The sequence below is a fragment of the Macrotis lagotis genome, chromosome X (genome assembly GCF_037893015.1).
Source record: "Macrotis lagotis isolate mMagLag1 chromosome X, bilby.v1.9.chrom.fasta, whole genome shotgun sequence".
NCBI lineage: Eukaryota > Metazoa > Chordata > Mammalia > Peramelemorphia > Peramelidae > Macrotis > Macrotis lagotis.
Window position 1 is genome coordinate 53,973,112 of NC_133666.1, and position 20,430 is coordinate 53,993,541.

General features: G+C 37.6%; 1 protein-coding gene across 1 annotated transcript in view; it reads left to right on the forward strand.

Annotated features, from left to right (window-relative positions):
* Positions 1–20,430, forward strand: part of LOC141498669 (connector enhancer of kinase suppressor of ras 2-like) — a 392,492-nt gene that overhangs the window by 315,859 nt on the left and 56,203 nt on the right. The window contains exons 15-17 of the mRNA XM_074201839.1: positions 9,641–9,689; positions 11,969–12,144; positions 15,629–15,702. Of these exons, the coding sequence (XP_074057940.1) occupies positions 9,641–9,689; positions 11,969–12,144; positions 15,629–15,702 (299 nt within the window). The remainder of the gene's footprint in view (positions 1–9,640; positions 9,690–11,968; positions 12,145–15,628; positions 15,703–20,430) is intronic.

Genomic DNA, 20,430 nt, shown 5'->3' on the forward strand with positions numbered 1-20,430 from the left:
GCTGTCCCTTACCTACAAAACCTTATCAAATCATTTAATTTCTCTAAGCTTCAACTTCTTCATCTGAAAATTAAAATGATTGAACTATGTGGCCTCCTTTCTAGCTTGAAATCCGTGACCATATACTCCTTTAAGATCTTTCCTCCAGGGTTAGAAACTGGCTCGTAACCTGAAGAATGTCTGAACAAATCATGATAGATAAATGTGATGGAATACTATTATGCTTTAAGATATGATTAAGGAGATAGTTTCAGAGAAACCTGGGAAGACTTATATGAACTGATACAGAGTAAACAGAACTCAAAGACCAATTTATGCAATGACAACAATCAAGTAAAGACGAACAACTCTGAAAGAATTAGGAATTCTGATCCCAATCCAGAGGGCTCTTGATGAAGCATGCTACTCACCTCAGGGTAGGACTTAGTGCAGAATGAGACTTTTTTTCATCTGACCAATGTGGAAATTTGTTTTACTTGACTATACCTGTTGGTAACAGTGGTTTTATTTTCCTTTCATCCTCACCCAGGGTGATGAGGACAGAAGGCAAAGCCTTTCAGATTTAATGCAACTCTTAAAAAGTTATAAGAGGAATGGAGTAATGTTTTTGAAGAACAGAAGGGAAAGACATTGTAGTCAGCTCACACTGCAAAAGAAAGAGATGAGCTCCTGAAAGCAATAGGTTCAAATGAGGGATGAAATGAAGGGGGGGGGGGGAAGATTAGAGAAGTTAGACAAACTAGTAAAAGCAGTAAGGTGTTGGGTTGGGAAAAGGGGAAGGGATTCATCAGGAGAAAGAAAAACCCATGGGAAATAAGGCTAAGAATAATAGTTAATTCAACAATCACCAACTCCCCTAGGACCATTTCAAATGAGAGCTAGGCCAGTCTACTGTTGCTGCCATCTATTTTATTAATAAATATCCTGGAGTACATAGTGGTTAAATGACTTGCCCACGTAATGGGGAGGAACAGAGCCCAGATCAAGCCCTGAAATCTCCTAGATGCTTTCCAGCTTCTACCCCCCCATTAATATCATACCATGTCAGGGCAGCTAGGTGGTGTAGTAGATAGAGCACCGGCCCTGATTTGTCTGTTTTGTCTTCTATTTCATTTTGGCCCTTCCAGTTATGAATCCTTTGATATTTTTCATCTTCTCAAGTCTTGTGGTCTTCAGATACTCAAGTGGAGTCACTTGGAGTCATTTCCTTTCCAATTCGTAGTCAAAATTATGGGGGGCAGGGAGAAATTTCAGAAATTTCAGATTCTAATAATCTTTTAAAGGTTAAACATTTGAAGGTTAGACATTTTCCTTGAGTCTGACTTTTCAGAATTACACTGTATATATAGAAATTGCCCTTTAAATCGCAACGCTTCCCTTTGTAAAATAAAGAGAAAAGCAGACTCAACCTACCAAACAAATGAAATCATGTTTTAATTAAATCTCATAAAGCGGTGTTTTATAAATAGCTAATGGTTTGGTTTTCATTTTACTTTTTTTATGTGTACATTAATCCTCTCTGGCATCCTTCCAGAAAAAATATTTTAAAACAAATTCTATGTTTTAATTACATGAATGGATGCAATATTCACAGGAGATCCCCATGTGTTTATTGTCAAAAAAAGAAAAAGAATCCTATATTCCAAAGAGACGAACTTTTTATATTGGTGTACCTAAAGTTTACCTCCTGGTTCAAATGACATACTCTCAAACTATTACTATGTCTATGTGGTGCATAGGAAAAGAACAAATTCTGTTTGTTGGTCAGCAAGTTGCTCTGGACTCATTTAGATATAGTTTGTCTTTGTGAGTTTGGTGAAGTTCCATCTTGTTTACAGATATCACTTATGAATTGTTCTACAGCAACATCTCATATAATCAAACCTGTCTTCTAGAAAAACATGGAGTTTGAAACTTCATTTAATTTGATAAAATTCAAATAATAAACCACATGGTGAAGGGAGGGCAGAGGAAGTAAGTAATTCAGAGTCAGAGAATCTGAGTTCAAATCCAGACTTATTCCCTCTTTGATCTCAAGGAAATCACTTCCTTTCTCTCAAAGTCAGTTCCCTCTTCTGTAAAATGACTATTTGGCTGCAATCATAGCTAAGGACCCGTCTAGCCTTAGACATTATGATATCTTTTCCTATTGCTAGTATAAAAGTGAAAATAATGCATCTAATAATACATATTTTTCTATATCTCCAAGGCCTCAATAGGTCAACCAACAAAGGCAAGGCAGATTGCAGTCATGACCCATAAATTAGATATAGAAAATAGGATTGTTATATAAAGGGATGGAGTTAGGAATAGAAAAATACAGACCTATAATATCTGAAAAGTCTCCAAAAGTGATAGACACCCAATTATTAGCATGTGGGTGGGGGAAATTGTTTAATATAATTATATTGAAAATGAATTCTCCGAGAAGTAATATTCTTCCCTGGTTGTCTGGAGGATGGTCTGGATAAACTGTCGAGACTTTCCATTTCTGCCTTCTCATTCACTGAACAAATTGAAAGCTCCAAAATTTAGTGTCAGCTTAATTACATTAATATTCTTTGTGGTCATATCTAAAATCTTCTTGTTCCCAAAATAGTGTGATTACCTCTAGACATGCATCACTTTTTGGTGCTTTCTGCTCGAATTCACTAAATTTGAGCAAATGAAAAGAAGTCACAGAATGTCATCTTTTTCTTTATCAACATTTTATTTCCTTTTACTGGAATAAAAATAATATTTGATTGTGCAAATTTCCAGTTTTTTGGAGGAAAAGGCTGAAGTGGCTTTTGTGGCTGTTGGTATCTTTAAATATGACTACAGAGCCCTAGGACTTATGACTGGTGCCACTTCCTTTATCCCTTGTGTGATTTTTCTTTTTCTTTTTCTACAATTGAACCTCAAAGTCAATACTAGTATTTAGTATAGAGGTAAGTGAATAGTGTATGTGTATTTGTGTGTGTGTGTATGTATGAAGACACATATATACACACATATAATTTTATATACTATATATTTATATATAATTTTAAAGTGCCTCATTCTGTCCTCTGTGACTTGTCTAATTACCCTATCCATAATCACAGATTTGATTAATTTATTTTTACTCTTGGCTTCTAATAGAATTGTCTGAGCCAAATCCCATCTGTTAAGTTTGTTTTCATAAAAATAGTGACAGCTCATAGACCATCAAAACAGTATATGGTCTCTATGCACTTAAGTAGAAATAGTCTGTGTTCTTAGAAACATTTTAAGAGCACTTCTCATATAACAGTATTGCAGCTCATTCTAGTTAGAAAGTGGCCCTCAAGAGATGTATATCTAAGGGAGATGAGATATTTTGGAGGATGCCAAAGGGGAGAAGAACCATTCCAAGTATGGGTGTAGAAAAAGAATGGTAGGAAGAAATTCAAGAGATATTTAGTACAGAGCAAAAGCAGAAAGATTCTGGATGAGAGATAGGGAGCAAAGTAGAGTTTGCAGAACTTTTGCAAGAAGTCTGAGCAATGAGAAAGATGAACAGAAAGTCAAGCATGAAAGTAAAAATCCTTTTGCAATATTTACTTTTCCCCTTTTCTAAGTATAGTTCAAAAAACATTAAAGTATCTTCAAGTAGTTATTACCCTAACAACTCAAGCAAGTATAGGCATAGAGTCTAAGGATAACATTCAAGGTACCACCTGATACATACATGAATGCATCCATGCGTCCTTGCACACATATATATGTAAAATTATGCTATCCACCTACCATCAATTAGGCATATGCTTTAAATTGGATTTTCAGAAGGGAGGATGAATTTGTACTGCTCTATCCATTGTATTTCAGCTATTTCCTTTTCTGAGCAATGGTACAGTTGGCAAGAGGGGCAGCCTGGATGGCAGAGTGAAGTTAACCCTCTCTTGTTGCAATCGAACCCCCAATGACATTAAAAGAGTGCTCAAGTCAACTGAAATCACTAGGCACAGTTCCACATTTCAAGGAAAAATACATTTTAAAGTCTAAAACAAGGCTTCAAAAGGTCTATCTCCTATATCTGGACCATCTCTTTAAGTAAAAAGAAGTTGTAAGGATGGCCGCTGACCTTCCCTACCTCCATATGTGAAGGGCTGTGAATAGAGACTAAAATTGGGATTTCATTTGTAGTACAAACTCATAGCTGAGCAAACTCTCCCTACTAATACAAATTGGCACCTTCTTTGCAATGAAGAGTCTTAAGAGAGCTGCTCTGAGAAGTTAAAGGTTTTGCCCAGAGTCACATAAACAGTATGGGTCTTGACCCCAGGTCTTGCTGACTCTAGGGCCACTTCTCTAGCCACTACACCACAGCTGTCTCTACATTTGGAAAGGAGTTGAAATATGATTCAGTATTGCTCTTGTCTTTTGCTCTTTACCAGTTCAATGTTTCTTGGTCTTTTGTGTGCTCATCTATGCTTTCACTGTAAATGACTGTGAAACAGTATCCATGTCTTGTCTTCCTCATGTTCAATCAGAAATCAGCCTCCACATTCATAAAGTCCTGGTGCTTTCCAAGTCTCTTCCCTACTACCATTTCCCTGGCAATTTCATCATTAAATAATGAAGGATCTATTCATTTCCTTTCTATATATTGCAATGACCAATCCATTATTTCTCATCATGGGAGATACAACCAAAAGAATAAGAGACTCTAGGGGAAGACTAGGCCTTTCCCCCATTTTGCTTTCTATTTCTCATTGCTTTTATATACCTACTTAAAGTTCTCAAGGTTTGAATCTGTATCTTAGCCAGATGTTGACAGTAGTACCACCCTCTGGGATTTCCTACATATGTGCTCTGTCCTCAATTACACTAATGCCATTTTGGTTATTTTGTCTCTTCCTTCATAAAGTTTCCTTAGCCTACAGCAGTTAGGTGACAAAGTAGATAGAGTGCTGCTACTGGAGTAAGGAAGACCTGAGTTCAAATCTAGCCTCAGATATGTAACAGCTGTGTGACCCTGGGCAAGTCACTTCCCCATGTTTGCCTCAGTTTCCTCATCTGTGAAATGAGCTGGAGAAGGGAATGACAAACAGCTGTTCCAGTATCTTTGCCAAAATAACTCAAAATGGGGACACAGAGAGTCAGACACAACTGAAATAAGTGAACAACAAAAAAGTGAACTAGCTTTCCCAGCCTTTTGGTCTCAAATTTCAGGGCAAGCTAAAAGAATGTTTAATCAAAGAAAGCCTTCTCTTTTCAGTATTTTCCATTATTGGCCTGAAACAAAATTTTCCCATCAGAATGTCTCTGAACAGCTGGCTTGACTGCATAGTCACATTTTGTTATCCATGTTAGTGAAGAAAAGGGAACATGAGTCAGATAATCCAAAAATCATTTCCTTTTTACTTTGGAGTATGATATGTGTATGCTTGTATATAAATATATACACATATGTTTTAGCAGCAGATTTAGCTTCTTAACTGTTTGAGGATAATATTAGAATGGGCTTCTGTTCCCTGAGTAGATCCTGATTGATTCAAGACCAGGCGCCCTAACCGTAAACAGAAAATGGTAGATTAACCCATTAGCAAACATTTGCCATAAAGCAACCAGTTCTTAGGCTTCAATACTTTGGATATGAAAGGAATAATAGAGATTTCAATCATTTCTTCAAAGGTTCTTGAGGTATCACCAATGAAATATTTATAAGAAAAGTGTTTGTGGCTTCTATTTCTATTTTAAGTATGGACTTGGAATAATTTCCCATTTTCTGGAAACAAAGCTAAGTATACCAATATATACTGACTCCTAATTATTCAAGGAAACCAGGTCAAGAAGTAACATAGCTAATTCATTGCTTTTCTAGTGAGATTATAGATGGGAAAAATTAGCCAGAATATTGGGGGCAGCTAGGAGGTTCAATAGATAGGATATCAGCACTGGAGTCGGGAGGACCTGAGTTCAAATTCAGCCTCACACACTTAATAATTACCTGGCTGTATGACCTTGGACAAGTCACCTAACTCCATTGCCTTGAAAAAAATTAGCCAGGATATGTCATATACTTTCCTGAATCATGAATGAAGGTGGGGCTTGAAAAGAAAGTCAGTCACTCAGTCAACAAGTATTATTAATGCTTACTATGAATACAAAGAAAGACTTTGTGTCTTTGCAGTGGCTGTCAAATGTGCCTGAAATGTTCTGCCTCCTCAGCTCTGTTTCTTAGATTCTGCTTGCTTTCTCCAAGACTCAGCTCCAATCTTATCAAGCCCAGAGAGAAAGAGTATTGTCTTTCAGAAACTGCAAGTAGGCTGTTTCTTTCCTTCATTCTCTTCATTGGTCCTTTTCTGTCTATTCTAGATTTGCTGATTCTTTTCTTCTTTTATCTATATGGATTTAAAATTTTAAAGTCTAAGAGACTTCTTTTGAGTTTCTGTATGATTGCTGTGGAGATCTTGTCCCCTTCCCCTTCTCCACTTGTGTCTTACTTTTAGAAATAGAGATTCCTGAAGGAGAGAGAGAAGATAGAAGTAGTGTCCCATGGGAGAAATTTGTCTATGTCCCTAGTTGTGTAGCCTATTACAAGTCCCTGTCTTCCCCATAGTCATTTTCCCATTTCCCGTGATATTTCCTTTCTCACCTTTCTGGATATCATTATCCCCGAGATCAACGATTCCCCTTCTTCTGAGGAAGGATGCTATCCATGGAGACCCAACTCTCTCAGAGGCTGTGATCTTTCTAAGCAGCATATCCCTACAGATTATATTCATTGTAAGATTCCAATCTCCCATTATAAAATAGCTTCCTTCTTCTGTGGGAGTTTTCTTTCGTGGGATGCCCACCACCACCAAATTGAGATTTCCCTTTTTCTTTCCCCTTAATTCAATCACACCACCCTTTCTCCTCTAAACTCTAGCTCCCTCCTTTGAGAGATTAGAAGAGCTATTTTTCCTTTATGATTTACCATTGCCTTGAGTTGAGTATATCACATATTCCTCTTGATCTTTCTTCTGCACTTTAGTTCAAGAAAAAAAATGATGATTCACCTGTAGGTGAAATGTGCTGAAGTTTAGTCGATGCTATTTCTGGCCTATTCCCTCCATCAGTTTTTCCATTCAAAATTACACTTTTAGCCATTTCTCTTTGTGGGCTTTTAGAAAGAAAACCCTTAATGGTTCATTTCTTGTTACTAAGTTCCTACAAAGCACCAGATACTGTGCTAAGCACTGGGGATATAAGAAACACAAAAGAAAATCCCTGCCCCTCAAGGAGCTCCCAGTCTAATGGTGAGGACAAGGTATAAATAGCTATAAACAAACAAGATCTATTCAGGATAAATTGGAGATAAGCAATAAAGAAAAGACATAAAAATTAAGGGGGATAAGGAAAGGCATCTTAGAAAAGGTAAAATTTTAGCTAAGATCTAAAGAAAACTAGAAGGAACCCATGAAATAGAGATGAACAGCAAGGAAGCCAGAGACATTGGATCCCAGAATATGTGGAAGGGAGTAAGGTGTAACCCCCCCCCCCAGTAATCAAGGGTTTTAGGAAGATCAATTTGACAGCTAAGTAGAGGCTGGACTAGAATAAGTAGAAACTTGAGACAGGGAGATCAGTCAGTAGACTAGTGCAATAATCTAGGCATGAGGTAATGGAGGTCTTTTCCAGGGTGGTGGCAATATCAGAAGAGACAAGGAGATGCATAGGAGAGGTATTGCAAGTGTAAAATGAATAGACCTTGGCAAGGGGTTGGATATGAGTTTGAGGAATAAGGAGACAAGGATGGCACCAAGGTTGTGAGCCTGATTGGGAGGAAGGTGGTTCCCTAAATAGCGATAAGCAAGTTTGGATGAGGAAAGGTTTGGGAGCAAAGGTAGTGAGTTAAGTATTGGTCATCTTGAGTTTAAGATGTGAACAAGAGAGCCATTTCAAGATATCTAATAGGAAGTTGGAGATGTGAGATTAGAGGTCAGTAGAGAAGTTGGAGTCAGCTAAGTAGATATGAAAATCATTGCAAAGAGATATAATTGAATCCATGTGAACTGCTGAGATCGTCAAATGAAATAGTATATAGAGAGAAGATGGCCCAGGACAGTACCCTGTAGATACCTATGGTTAACAGGTATGACCTGGATGATGAATCAGCAAAGGATTCTGAGAAATGTTCAGACAGGTAGCAGAAGAACCAGGAAAGAATATTGTCATGAAAGCCCAGAGAGAAAAGAATATCAAAGAGAAGAGGGTGATCAACAGCGTCAAAGACTTCAGGGAAGTCAAGAAGGTTGAGAACCAAGAAAAGACCAATTAAGAGATTACTGGTAACTTTGGAAAATACAATTTCATTTCAATGATGAAGTTGGAAGGCAGAGTTTAGAGGCATAGGTGAAAGGAAAGGAATAGAAGTTCTCAATTGTAGATTGTGTTCTCAAAGGTTTTAGCCACAAAAAAAAAAAACAGAAGAGAAATAGGACGATAGGTGGAAGGAGGGATCAATGAGAGTTTTTTGAGGATATGGGGGAGACATGGATATGTTTGTAAATAGTAGGGAAGGAGCCATTAGACAGAAAGAGATTGAAGATAAATAAGAGAGTAGGGTTCAGGGAGGGGATCGATCTGCTGGAGAAGATGGGAAGGAAAGGAATCACCCCTATCTTTCAGGGTTGTTAGTTTTGTTTACCTTTCTTATATTTCTGTAGGCAAAGCAAATAATCTATACTGTCTGGTTTTTATAGGAATACTTCAAATGCCTTTTTTAATGAATACACATATTTTTCACTAATGATTATGCTCAGGTTTGCAGAATATGTCACCTTGGGTTGCATTTTTGAACTCCTTTGCACTTCAAAATGCATTATTCTATTCCTCTCCATGGTTTCTCTTTAGAGCTCATGGTGTCTCGGACTGGAGATAGTTTCAATTGCTTTACCTCTTGTGTATAATTCTTATTTTGGGAAGTTTGAGAGGTCATGAAGATTGGGGGGGGGGATATCTAGTCTTCCATCTCCTGCCAATAATTATGGGAACTTGGGTCTCAGTTTTCTCATCTGTGAAAAGGAAATAATAATCTTCATCCTGTCTTCTACTCAGGGCCATGTTGAAGATAAATGAGAGAATAAAAGAGAATGGCTTAAAAAAAATAAGACCTTTATATAAAGTGCTATTCAATTAATTGTTAAATTGCATTATTTTGTTATCAATAACATTGATTGGAGAAACACAATAGGGCAATGAGAAGAGGTAAACATAAGAAAAACAAATGGACTGGAAAGAACCTAGAAGGGTCTTTGCTTTTTTTTTACTTTAGTATCCCAACTTAGATTTGAAGATACATTCACAAAAGTATTTGGGCTTTGTTGAAAAGCTTCTGCCTAAATCTCTTAGGCAGCACTTTCTAGATACAGCTATTAGTTCATTATCAGGAAAATGCAACCTTCAGGCCTTCATGTATCTGATGTAAGCCAATAGTCCAGATTCTTTCTTTCTATATACAATTAGCTTGTTCTTTGAATAATTCTTTAAAATCCACTTCCACTCAAATTCCTTTTTTCTGTTTCTTGAAATGACAGTGACGAACAAAACCATGGTTATAAACATATACAATATGAGTGTTTAATAAGTATGATTACTATTGCATGAAGCATGAACTGTTATTAATTCACATTTTCTCTTTTTCTAATAGTCATTCCACTACACTTCCTTGAAAGAAAAAACCAAGAAATGGTCCAGAGGTAAATTATAGAAATTATTCTTTGTTATTCAAATTTTTTTAAATCTGTTCTCATTTTTTTTTTCCTTCTGCAAAAATGAGGCCATGTTCAACTTGTAGAAGGGGACATATTTTCTGATTAATCTCAAATTGGGAAATTTCTTCTCATCATTAATTTCCCATTTAACAGTCATACTTTAATAAGTTATCTCAAGTCTCATCATCCATATGCAGACCTAAAATTCAGGGGAAGCAGCCCAATCCCAAATTCTTTGTACTAAAATCCTAAACAGCCTGAGTAGTGTTTACTGGATAAAACAAGTGGGCAGCATGACACAATGTAGCAAAAAGGCAAGAATCAAAAGACCTAGGTTCTAATCCCAACTCTGTCACTAACTCAATGTGCAATTTCAGATGGGTCACTTGAGTTTTCAGGGCCTCAATTTTTTCTCAAAAAATGAATGAGATTGATTAGATCAGAGGGGTCAAACACCGGGCCTCTGGGCCATGTACGGCTTGCAACACTCTAGAATTCAGTTTAAGCTGGATTTAAATGTACTTGGGAAATATTAACAAAATTTTTAAAATATATAATGAAACATAGATGACATTAGATTGTAAAAACTAAGTCAGCATGCAGGCTGAAGGGATCCTTACATATGGTTGAATGGACCCGGTTTCTATTTGAGTTTGACTCCACTGGATTGGATCATCTATATAGTCCTATTTTGTCTATGGTTTGCCAGATTTGGCCATAGCATCAAGGTAATAATTTGAAAAATCAGCTGCTCTCTGGGAGGCACCCCTTGCCCCAAAAATAACATTCAAAAAGATGAAACAGTATCCTCTTAACTTATTAAAATAATGGCCCAACCAACAAAGAGATGTTGCAGTACTTTGACAAAGACCAAGTCACTCCTAAGACTTAAAGAGCAAAGGAAATTACTTAGAAGAAATAGCCAAGGCCAGGGGAAAGTTACTGTTTTGTATAGAAGCTCCCACTGCTCTTTGCTTCAAGGCCTCATCAAGAACATCCAGGATTGGCACAATAATGGGCTTGATCCCTTCTCTGAAAGCCCAAGCTAGGGAAGGCCTCTAGGTTCTGAATGTTACCCAGTGAGCTATGGTCTCTGTGGCAGTTAGCACTGCTGTTGATTATCAGCTGGACCCTGGAGTAAGGGTTAAAAAAAAGCAATTTAATGTGCTACAAACTTCTAACAGTGCTGCACAGCTGTAAGACAATTATAATTAATGTAACAACATAAACTGGATTTTTCCAACAAAAATGTCTAATACTGTAATTAAATTTGCCTCAGGCTTTGCAGGAAAAGTGATATGGGCACCAGGGAAGAACTCAGTTCATAGAAGAGAGACTGAAATTTCATGGTTATTAAGTAAGATGTTTAGAAGTTAAGGAAACAAAGGGTCAGATTTGGCTGCCAACCAGAGTCCCAGTCTCTCCAGCCCTTGTAGAGCTGAGGGTAGATTCGTGAAAGGTCTTATTTTTTTCTTCCACTGTGGTCAATTAAATTCCAGAGAAGCATTTATTGTTTATGGGTTATGTACCTGTGAATGTAACTGTTGAGCCAAAGACTTTGGTCGTTATCTTTTGCTGAATCATGACAATAATTCAAAGTAAAAAATGTTTTGGAGGCTACATCCGGTGAGTCAGTTATCCTACCTCCCTGAACTCTTGGTCCACTAGATGGAATCCAGCAAAGCAATCTGGCAGGGATCAATATTAAACTCTATATTTATAAAATGATTACTTCCCTTTGCAAAGAGCTATCCTAGTAGGGTCTGTCACAACAGTCAATCATTCGGGCATTAACCAGTCTAGGAGCACAAGAAAAAAAAAACACTAAATTTATTTTTCAGGAAAAAATGAAAAAAAAAAACAATCAAACAAAAAGCCCTTTTGGACAGCCTAATAACAACCCAATGTACAAACCTGTGTTGATCTTCCTCATTGCACAAATTTTTTCAGACTCTAATACAGACCTAACTTTGTTGGAACATGCCCTTGGATAGAGTTGCTAATCTCCTGTACTTTCCAAAGGTTGTTCCATAGTATTAAAGAAAGAAGAGATCTTTGTCTTCTTGTTGGTAGTGATGAAGATAACCGCTGTTTGGATGGGAACTAATTCTTTGTCAGATATGGCTGCCTAGGTGACTGTTACTAGATTGGGGCAACTCCAACCAGGGTTGTATTCTTTTCTCCAGTTCTATTCCTATCCTAAGCAGCAAGAGAACTGTGGAGGTATTCATTCCTACATTGTCGTTTTTTTGCCCCCCCCCCAGGAAGTTCCTGGACTGGTGGGAGCCGAAGACGTATCTCTTGCAAAGACTTAGGTCATGGAGACTGTGAAGGCTGGCTGTGGAAGAAGAATGATGGCAAAGGCTACTTCACCCAGAAATGGAGAAAATACTGGTTCATTCTAAAAGAATCATCCCTCTACTGGTACACCAACCCAGAGGTAAGTATTTGTAGGGGAAGAGAATCTCTGTCAAAACCTTCTGGCTCAGAGAAACTTGGCTCAATTAGAAAAGGGCATTTCTGACAAATTCATAAGCAATGGGCTACTGAAAGTCTAATAGTAGGAAGCAAGTCAATGATGCCCTGGTTCTTATTAGAAAATAATTCACAAAATAATATTGTTAAAGGGTATGTGCAAATGTAAAAGTTTAAATCCTGTAGTCAAAAGCACCTAAACATTTCCCATTATGAAAAAATACTACTCCCTGGTTTTTAAACCCACAGTAAATAGGAAAAAATTACTTTTCTCCATTGTCTTCACCTTATTGATAGTATAAAAGATCCAATGACTGATGAAACCACAGGGCAAAACTAATCTCCCTCCAAAAAAATCAAGTATACATATGGAAGAAGGTTCTCAGGTCCAAGGATAAATAAATGATGTCATAGAAGAAGCTCTATATTTGGAGTCAGAAGACCTGGATCATTATCTTTGTGACTTTGAGAAAGTCCTTGCCTTGTCTGAGCCTCAATCTCCTCTTCTGTAAAATAAAGGGAATGGACTTTAAGTCCTTTCTACCTCAAAACACCCATGATTTGCCTGGCTAGTAAGGTCAGGAAGCTTATATGAGCAAGCAACATGCATTCATTAAGCACATAGTCTATGATGACCACTGAGCTGATGCCTAGGAAATGTGTTAAGAACCAAAATACCATTCAAATTAGGTCCCAAGCAAAGAGAAGGATGAAGAAAGGAGAGCTAGCATAACCTACAGATGAGAGGGCAAAAATGGAACTCTCCAACTCCTGTTTTGCTTCTGTATTTGCTATTAAGAAGAATGACCTCCAGGATAGAAGTGCTAAGATAAGCTTGGAAGCCCAAGACAGATGGGATCTATGAGTTAATTCCTCAATATGAGTTTTGTTTCCCTGGTTCAGAGAAATTGCACTCAGGTATTACAAGGGTCTGGAGAGGAGAATGAAAATATCAGTGATCTCTTAGGAATTTGTGAGAACAAAAGAAATGCAAAGAAATGCAGACAGACAAATATATCCCAGTTGTCCAAGAGGGAGATAAAGGTAGATTCTCTAAACCATAGATCTTGATGCTAGTCCCCAGAAAATTCTAGGACACTTTATTAAATGAATTCTTTGTGAATGCTCTGGAAGGAAAACAGTGATTATTTGAGTTGGCATGGGTTCATTAACAAGTAATGCCAAACTAGCCTTATTTCCTTTTTAACTAAATTGCTAGATTATGCTGTAAGCATCATGTCTCTGGATTTTACCAAGGCATTTCACAAGATTGTTATAACATCCTGTGGACAAGATAGAGACAGATTAGTTCAGTTAGGTGCCAACTACAACAACAACAGTGATAGATGACTATCCTGGAGAGTAGTGGGCTTACTACTAGTTTTCTATAGTAGTTTTCCATCATTGTTGAACACATTTCATTTGTACCCAACTCTGTGGCTCTCATTTGAGATTTTCTTGGCAAAATTACTAGAGTAGTTTGCCTTTCCTTTGTCCAGTTCTACAGATGAGGAAACTGAGGTAAATAGGATTTTGTGACTTGCCCAGGGTCACACAACTAATACGTGTTGAAGTTAGTGAGTCTTCCTGATTCCAAGCTCAACTCTCTATCCACTATTGTGCCATCTAACTGCCTTGACTACTTAGCCTTTTTAATCAATGGCTTCAAGAAAGAGATGATCCCGTGTCTCCATTCTGTAAATGCCAGAAGTCACCGAAGTGAGGAGGATAGCTCATATATGGTGTGATAAAGTCAGAATCCAAAAAGATCATTGTGATGATCTAGAAGAGTAGGGCAAAGGTAAAAATTAACAGAAACAGGCGGAGGGAAGTAATATTAGGGGGGAAATTGTAAAACTCAAATAAAATATTTTAAAAAATTAACAGAGACAATATGCAGTTCTACATTCTGGTTTAAAAAAATCAGCTGCACAGGTACAGAAAAGGAGGTGGGGAACATGCCTTAATAGCAATTCATAGAGGCAGCTAGGGTGCGCAATGGATGGAGCCCCGGCCCTGGAGTCAGGGCAGGAGTTCAAATTTGGCCTCAGACACACCTAGCTGTGTAACCTTGGGCAAGTCACTTAACCCCATTGCCTTGCAAAAACAAAAACAAAAAAAAAAATAGTTCATAACAGGCTTAATGATTTCAATGGGATGGAAGCTCAATGTAAGTCACTACTGTCATCTGGCTTCCAAAAAGAATTGAATGGAGTTGCTTTGTCTATATAAAGAGAAATCTAATGTCCAAATCAACCTAATCTATCATTGCAATGGATTTTGCCCTGATTTCAAGTGACCACATTTCAAGTGATTGATTCAATTCTAGAAGACTAGTGCATTTGAAAAGGTACATTAGTAAATGAAAATATGTTTCAGAGAAAATGTCTGGATTAGACAAAGAAATGGAAAAAAATTCATTAAATGAAAATATGTTCCAGGGAAAATGTCTGAATTAGGCAATGAAATGAAAAAAAAAATCATGAAGACCAATTTAAAGAACTGGGAATGTTTAAATCTGAAAACAAGTTTTCAGTTGTAGCATGGGGGAGGGGACTTTAGAAATGTGTCATTTTACAGATGAGGAAACTGAGGCTGGAAATGGTTAGGTGACTCATAGGCAATAAGATCTGAATTCAGGTCCTCTAACTCCAAGTTCAGCTCTCTTTTCACTGCCATAGAATGATGACTTATATGCCCTTGAAGAAATGAAAACTCAGGTAAAAAGACATAAGGGAATTGCAGAGCCCAGACTCTTCTATGCCCTGGAGAGGATTAAAATGTACTAGGTCATCCATAGTAAGTCTCAAGACCCAGGCAAGTCAAAGAGATTCTGTCCCAGTCTGGGCCATCCCCCATATCTACCCCCCATACAGTTCACTGAAGTTTTCTGCTTCACATTTTTCATCTCTGACGTGAAAACATGACTTATCTACTGCCCAATGACGATGAGCCAATTAATTTGTAAAGATTTCTGAAGTACTTTGGAGATAAAAAATGATTAGGGTGCAGAAATGTTGTTTTGTACTGGCCAATTTAACATGGTTTAGAAATGTGTTTGTGTGTTGCTCCGAGTGGTAATGTCGCTGTTGGTCTTTATTGATGTATTGTTTGTTAATCTCGGTTTAGAATGCCCCAGAAGATGCTGAAAGTTATTTGCATATTTTGAAGCAACTCTGTGTTATCATTAACAGAGAAGAGATTGTTGTTCTCCTCACTGGCTTAATGAATGCACGGTTCATTCACTTTGCAGAAAGCTGTTTCGAGTACATGCTAACTAAACTGCTGCATTCTGGAAGAAACAGTTCAGGAAAATATGTCCATTGCCACTTTTGTGGCCTGGCTCGGAGTCAGGTGATATAAGTGGTATATTTCCCCTCCATTTTGAGGTCCAGCTTTCTCTGTCAGAATGCTTCTTCAGCTTTCTCTTATCTTTTCTTTTCTGGTAGGATGAAAAAGCAGAAGGATTCATCAGTTTACCTGAATTCCGCATCGACCGGGCTAGCGAGTGCCGAAGGAAATAGTAAGTAGAATCAGTTCCTCAAATTATCTAGGTGGTCCAGTGGGGGAAAGGGGTGCAAGAAAAGGCAATGCAATGAACTCCCCTTAGTTACCTACAGCCCCCTTCTGCCTGGAGATGCCTTCACTGCTGGCTCAGGGTTGAAAAAGGTCACATAGGTGGCCTTTTACAGGACCTACTGGACATTATGTTTTTTCCTATTTCTACTTTTAAAAAGTCATTTCAATGGAATGTATACAGCAGCAAAACTCACTACCTTTTGAGCTTTGATTTCCTTAGGCTCCATGTGAACAAGCTGAATGAAACAGGAAAGCCATTAATAAATAAATGGAAAAAACTAAATTCACTCTTTAGCAAGAAGATAAAATGCCCTTCATTTCAATCTAGGGTAGAGTCTCAGCCTCCTCCCTCACTCCCCCCACAGGATGCCTTAGGAGTTAATGCTATGCTACCATGTGACTTGTCAAGATTACTGCTGGAGTAGGTTTAATTTAATCTGAATAAAAAGGTTCTTTAGTGGAGGTTATTTCTAATGGCAAGCAATTCAATCTGTATCTATTCATGACTTTAAAAAAAAATCCCATAGCATTCAGTCATATTGCCTAAAAAATAAAATATAGGATAATTTGAAAACTTGATTGGGCTGGAATTGCCGGTTGCTGAGTCCAATAGATTTAATACAACAATTTGAGCATTTAAAAACATTTGAAACTCACTCTCTTTTTGTTTGTTTAATTACTATCCTAACCAAGAAAAATAATGAAAATCTCTTTCTTGCACTAACTAGAGAAAAAAGTCATATTAATTAAATTCTCTTAGCAGAAGAATTCCATCTCTGACCTAAGATCCTGGGCTATCCACTCTAGAATAATACCTTTCAAATGATTTGTTGATCTTTCCATATCCCACTTCCTCTATTTAAGAATATGTACAAAAGAGTATTGAGGTAAATATTTGTAAGGTTATCAGGATGACTATCAGCATCCAGGTGTCTTAGGTCCTTTCATGGATTTTTTAATGACTTAAATCACAGACATAGACCTAGACCACCACTACCCCAACCCCAATTAAGAGCTTTCAGGAAACCAGGCAATGAATTTAAAAGATATCATTCTGCTTCCCTTCTCTTGTTCATATCCTGAAAGAACAGCTGAAAATGTCCCAATGGAGTAATCAAGAGTAATCAAATAGATTTGTTGAATTTCAGTAGGGAGTAAAAGAAGGTGAAATTAGAAATCAAGAACCCAAACCACAAATAATAGCCTAAGGAACAACTGGTTAGACAGCTAAAGGAGTGCTCACTATGTATCCAGGACTACGCATATGTATTGAATATAGCCCTTAGTCCTCATCAGTTTCTTTATCTCTCAGCAACATTTGATCCTATTGATTCCTCTATCCACTCTATATTTTTATGACTCTTCAATCTGTCCATCTACCCCTCAGTTAGCCTTGATTGGATCTTCCTCTTTGTCATGTCCTCTAAGGCTCTGGACCAATGCATTTTTCTCTTTTCACTTTTTACTATTTCTCATCAACTTCATCTCTATGCTGATGATTCCTAGACCTGTTCTTCTTGCCCTCACCTCTCACAACTCTAACTACATATCTTGCATCTCCTTTATATAGCTGTCAGCCAAGGTCAGGCCCTTAGCACCCCTCCCAGGGACTATTGCAAAAACAATCTAATTGGCCTCTTTCTCAAGTACCTCTCTTCTCCAATCCATCTTTCACTTACACTTCTTATTTTTCTTTTCCTCTTCGGGTCCTTTACCTTCTTCTCTTCTTCCTTTTCTGGTCCAATCCTTCTCTTCCTCTTTAATATTTCTCCTTCCAGTTAAGTCTTTCTCTTCCTTTAGCTCTGACATTCTGTCCTCTCCTCCACCTTCTTTAAAAGCCCTCCCACATTTCCTTTCCCCGCCAATTCTTTCCCTTCACAATTCTAAAACCTTTTATGAATTAACGCTTATGTTCAGGTATAGGAAGGACTTTTGGACTGCATCCTGAACAATTGGAAAGATGATTGAAGGCAAGAAATGGGTTCATAAAGTAGCAGAATTTTGTTTAGATAGCAGGAAGAACATTGATCATTGCGATATTTAAAAATGACTAAATAGACTGCAAAAAGTTATTTTTTTTTTCCATCCCAGGGCTTCTTAAGTAGGTTAACCATTTCTCCTGAATGATTTACACATTTATGCCTGATAGCAATGGCATAATCCAGATGTTTTCATGTGAATTTTCCAGGTGCTTTACTTTGCCCCCAAGGTTTTTTTGGTTGTTTCTTTGTATATAGAACAACCAAAACCAGAAAAACAGAGACATTCAGTTCATTATCTTTATATTTCCAGGTATCTGGATGGTCAGCATTATGGAAGCAGAATGTCTTAAATTTTAATGAATTTTTCAAGTTTTCATCTAGATATTTCATATCCTACAAAGAGCACAACTGGCATTCCATCCATGTCTCCTCCATACCAAGCACTATGGGAGGTGCCAGTTGTACTTCACTAGAAGTCAGAATCACCATTAGGATGAGCTCTGCTAATTCTGGAAAGAACATGGGAAAACAAACATAGGAAATAACAAAAATTGAGATAGAAAACATAAGGAAACAAATTGGCACTGGCTTTTTTTAAAGCAGAGTACCACCATCAGAGCAAATTATTTTCAGTATCAAAAAATATATATAAAATAGCTGAGTACATAATATTGAGCACAGAAAACATAAGAGAGCCAAGTAAAAAAATCAGAGGGCTTGTGGCTTACTTCTAATTACCTGAAAAGGGGAAAGGAACATAGTCCTTTTGAAAAGAAAACAACTACTTTCTCTTTTAAATTGAGGTCAGTGATATAGAGGAGAAACTATTCAATTGAACAATTTCTATTACTATCCACATCACAAACTAAGTAGAAAACTTTTGAGAATTCTTATCTGGAGCATGTTATTGGGTTTCTTGTGACAATCCTTTGAAATCTAGACAGTCAATAAGCATTAATTAGGCATCTGCTAAGTGTTTGGCCTACAAAGAAAAGTGGAAGTTACCTGCCCTCAGATAGCTCATTTTCTGAAGCAGAGACAGAAACCATGAAAATATCTATGTCCATACAAGATATAAGATGTGTAAATGGAAGAGAATCTTAAAGGGAAGGGACTGGGTGGGGGTTGTGGTAAGAGATAGGAAAGACTTTTTAAAGAAGATGGGTTGAGCATTTTAGGTATGAAAAAGATATTGAATGTCCTTGCATGGAAGCAGGAGATGGAGTATTATGTGTAGGGAAAAGCAAGTAACTGGATCACAAAATGCACAAAGAGAATGAAAATATTGGAAAACTGGAAAGATAAGACAGTTATTTTGGGGACTAGAAATAGTTTGGAGCCATTGGAATTTTTTGAGGCTAGAGAAGGGGCTGTACCATGGTCAAATCTGCATTTGATCAGATCAGATCAGAATAAGGAGAGACTTGAGGCAAGGAGACCAAATAGAATCATATGGCATTAGACCAGGAGTCAAGTAGTAAGGACCTGTACAGAGGTAGTGACTGTATGAGCAAAGTGAAGGGGGCATATACAAGAGAGATATTGTGAAGGTAAAAACAACAAGATTGACAATAGACTGGATATGCAGTAAGAATGGAAAATCAAGAATGACATCCAGATTAGGAGCCAGGATGTTTGGGAAGATGATGTCCTCCTTGGCAGTTAAAGGAAAGATGAGAAGTTCATGATCAAAAATGAATTCTAGTTGAAACATATTGAATTTGAGGTACCTATGGATCATCTAATTCATGGTGTCTAGATTGCCATCAATGGGAGATTAAGACTGGATAAAAAGATCTAGGATCATTTGTGTAGAGGTGAAAATTTGAACCCATGGGTGGCTAGGTGGCGCAGTGGATAGAGAACCAGCCCTGGAGTCAGGAGTAACTGAGTTCAAATCCAGTCTCAGACACTTAATAATTGCCTAGCTGTGTGGCCTTGGGCAAACCACTTAACCCCATTGCCTTGTAAAAACCTAAAAAAAATTGAACCCATGGTAGCTGATGAGATTTGCCAAGTGAGAAGAGGGCCCAGGACAGATCTTGGAGGAATATTCACTCTTAATGGGCATGACCAATGATAATCCAGCAAAGAAGACTGAGGAAGGGTGAGACAAGTGAGAGGACATCCAGGAGACAGCAACATCACAAACCACCTAGAAGGGAGAGAGAAGAAGAGACTGATCAACAGTGGCAAAAGTTGCAGAGAGGTCAAGAATGAGGAAGTCCAAGAAAAGTTCATCTCTTATATTTGTGATTTAATTGTTCATTAGTTCCTTTGGAGAGAAGAGTTGAGTGATTACAGCAGAAGTCAAATTAAAGAGGGTTTAGAAGTGAGAGGCTAGGAAATAGAGACACCTAGTATAGATAGTTTTTTTCAAGGACGTGATGGGAAATAAAGGATGAAAACGCTTGGGGATAATTGGACCAAGGGTAATTTGAGGATGATGAAAATATGTGTATGTTTGTAGGCAGCAAGGATGAAACCAGTAGATAGGGAGAGATTCAAGATAAGAGAGCATAAGGCTGACAGAGGGGGCAGTCTGATGGAAAGATGAGAGAATATGGCATCAAAGGTGCATGCCCAGCAGATTGTCTTGGCGAGGAGAAGGACTACCTCTTCCTTTGAGACAAGGGTTAAGGAGGAGATAATAAGGGAAGGTGTTTAAGTGACGTAAGAAGAGGAAAGGA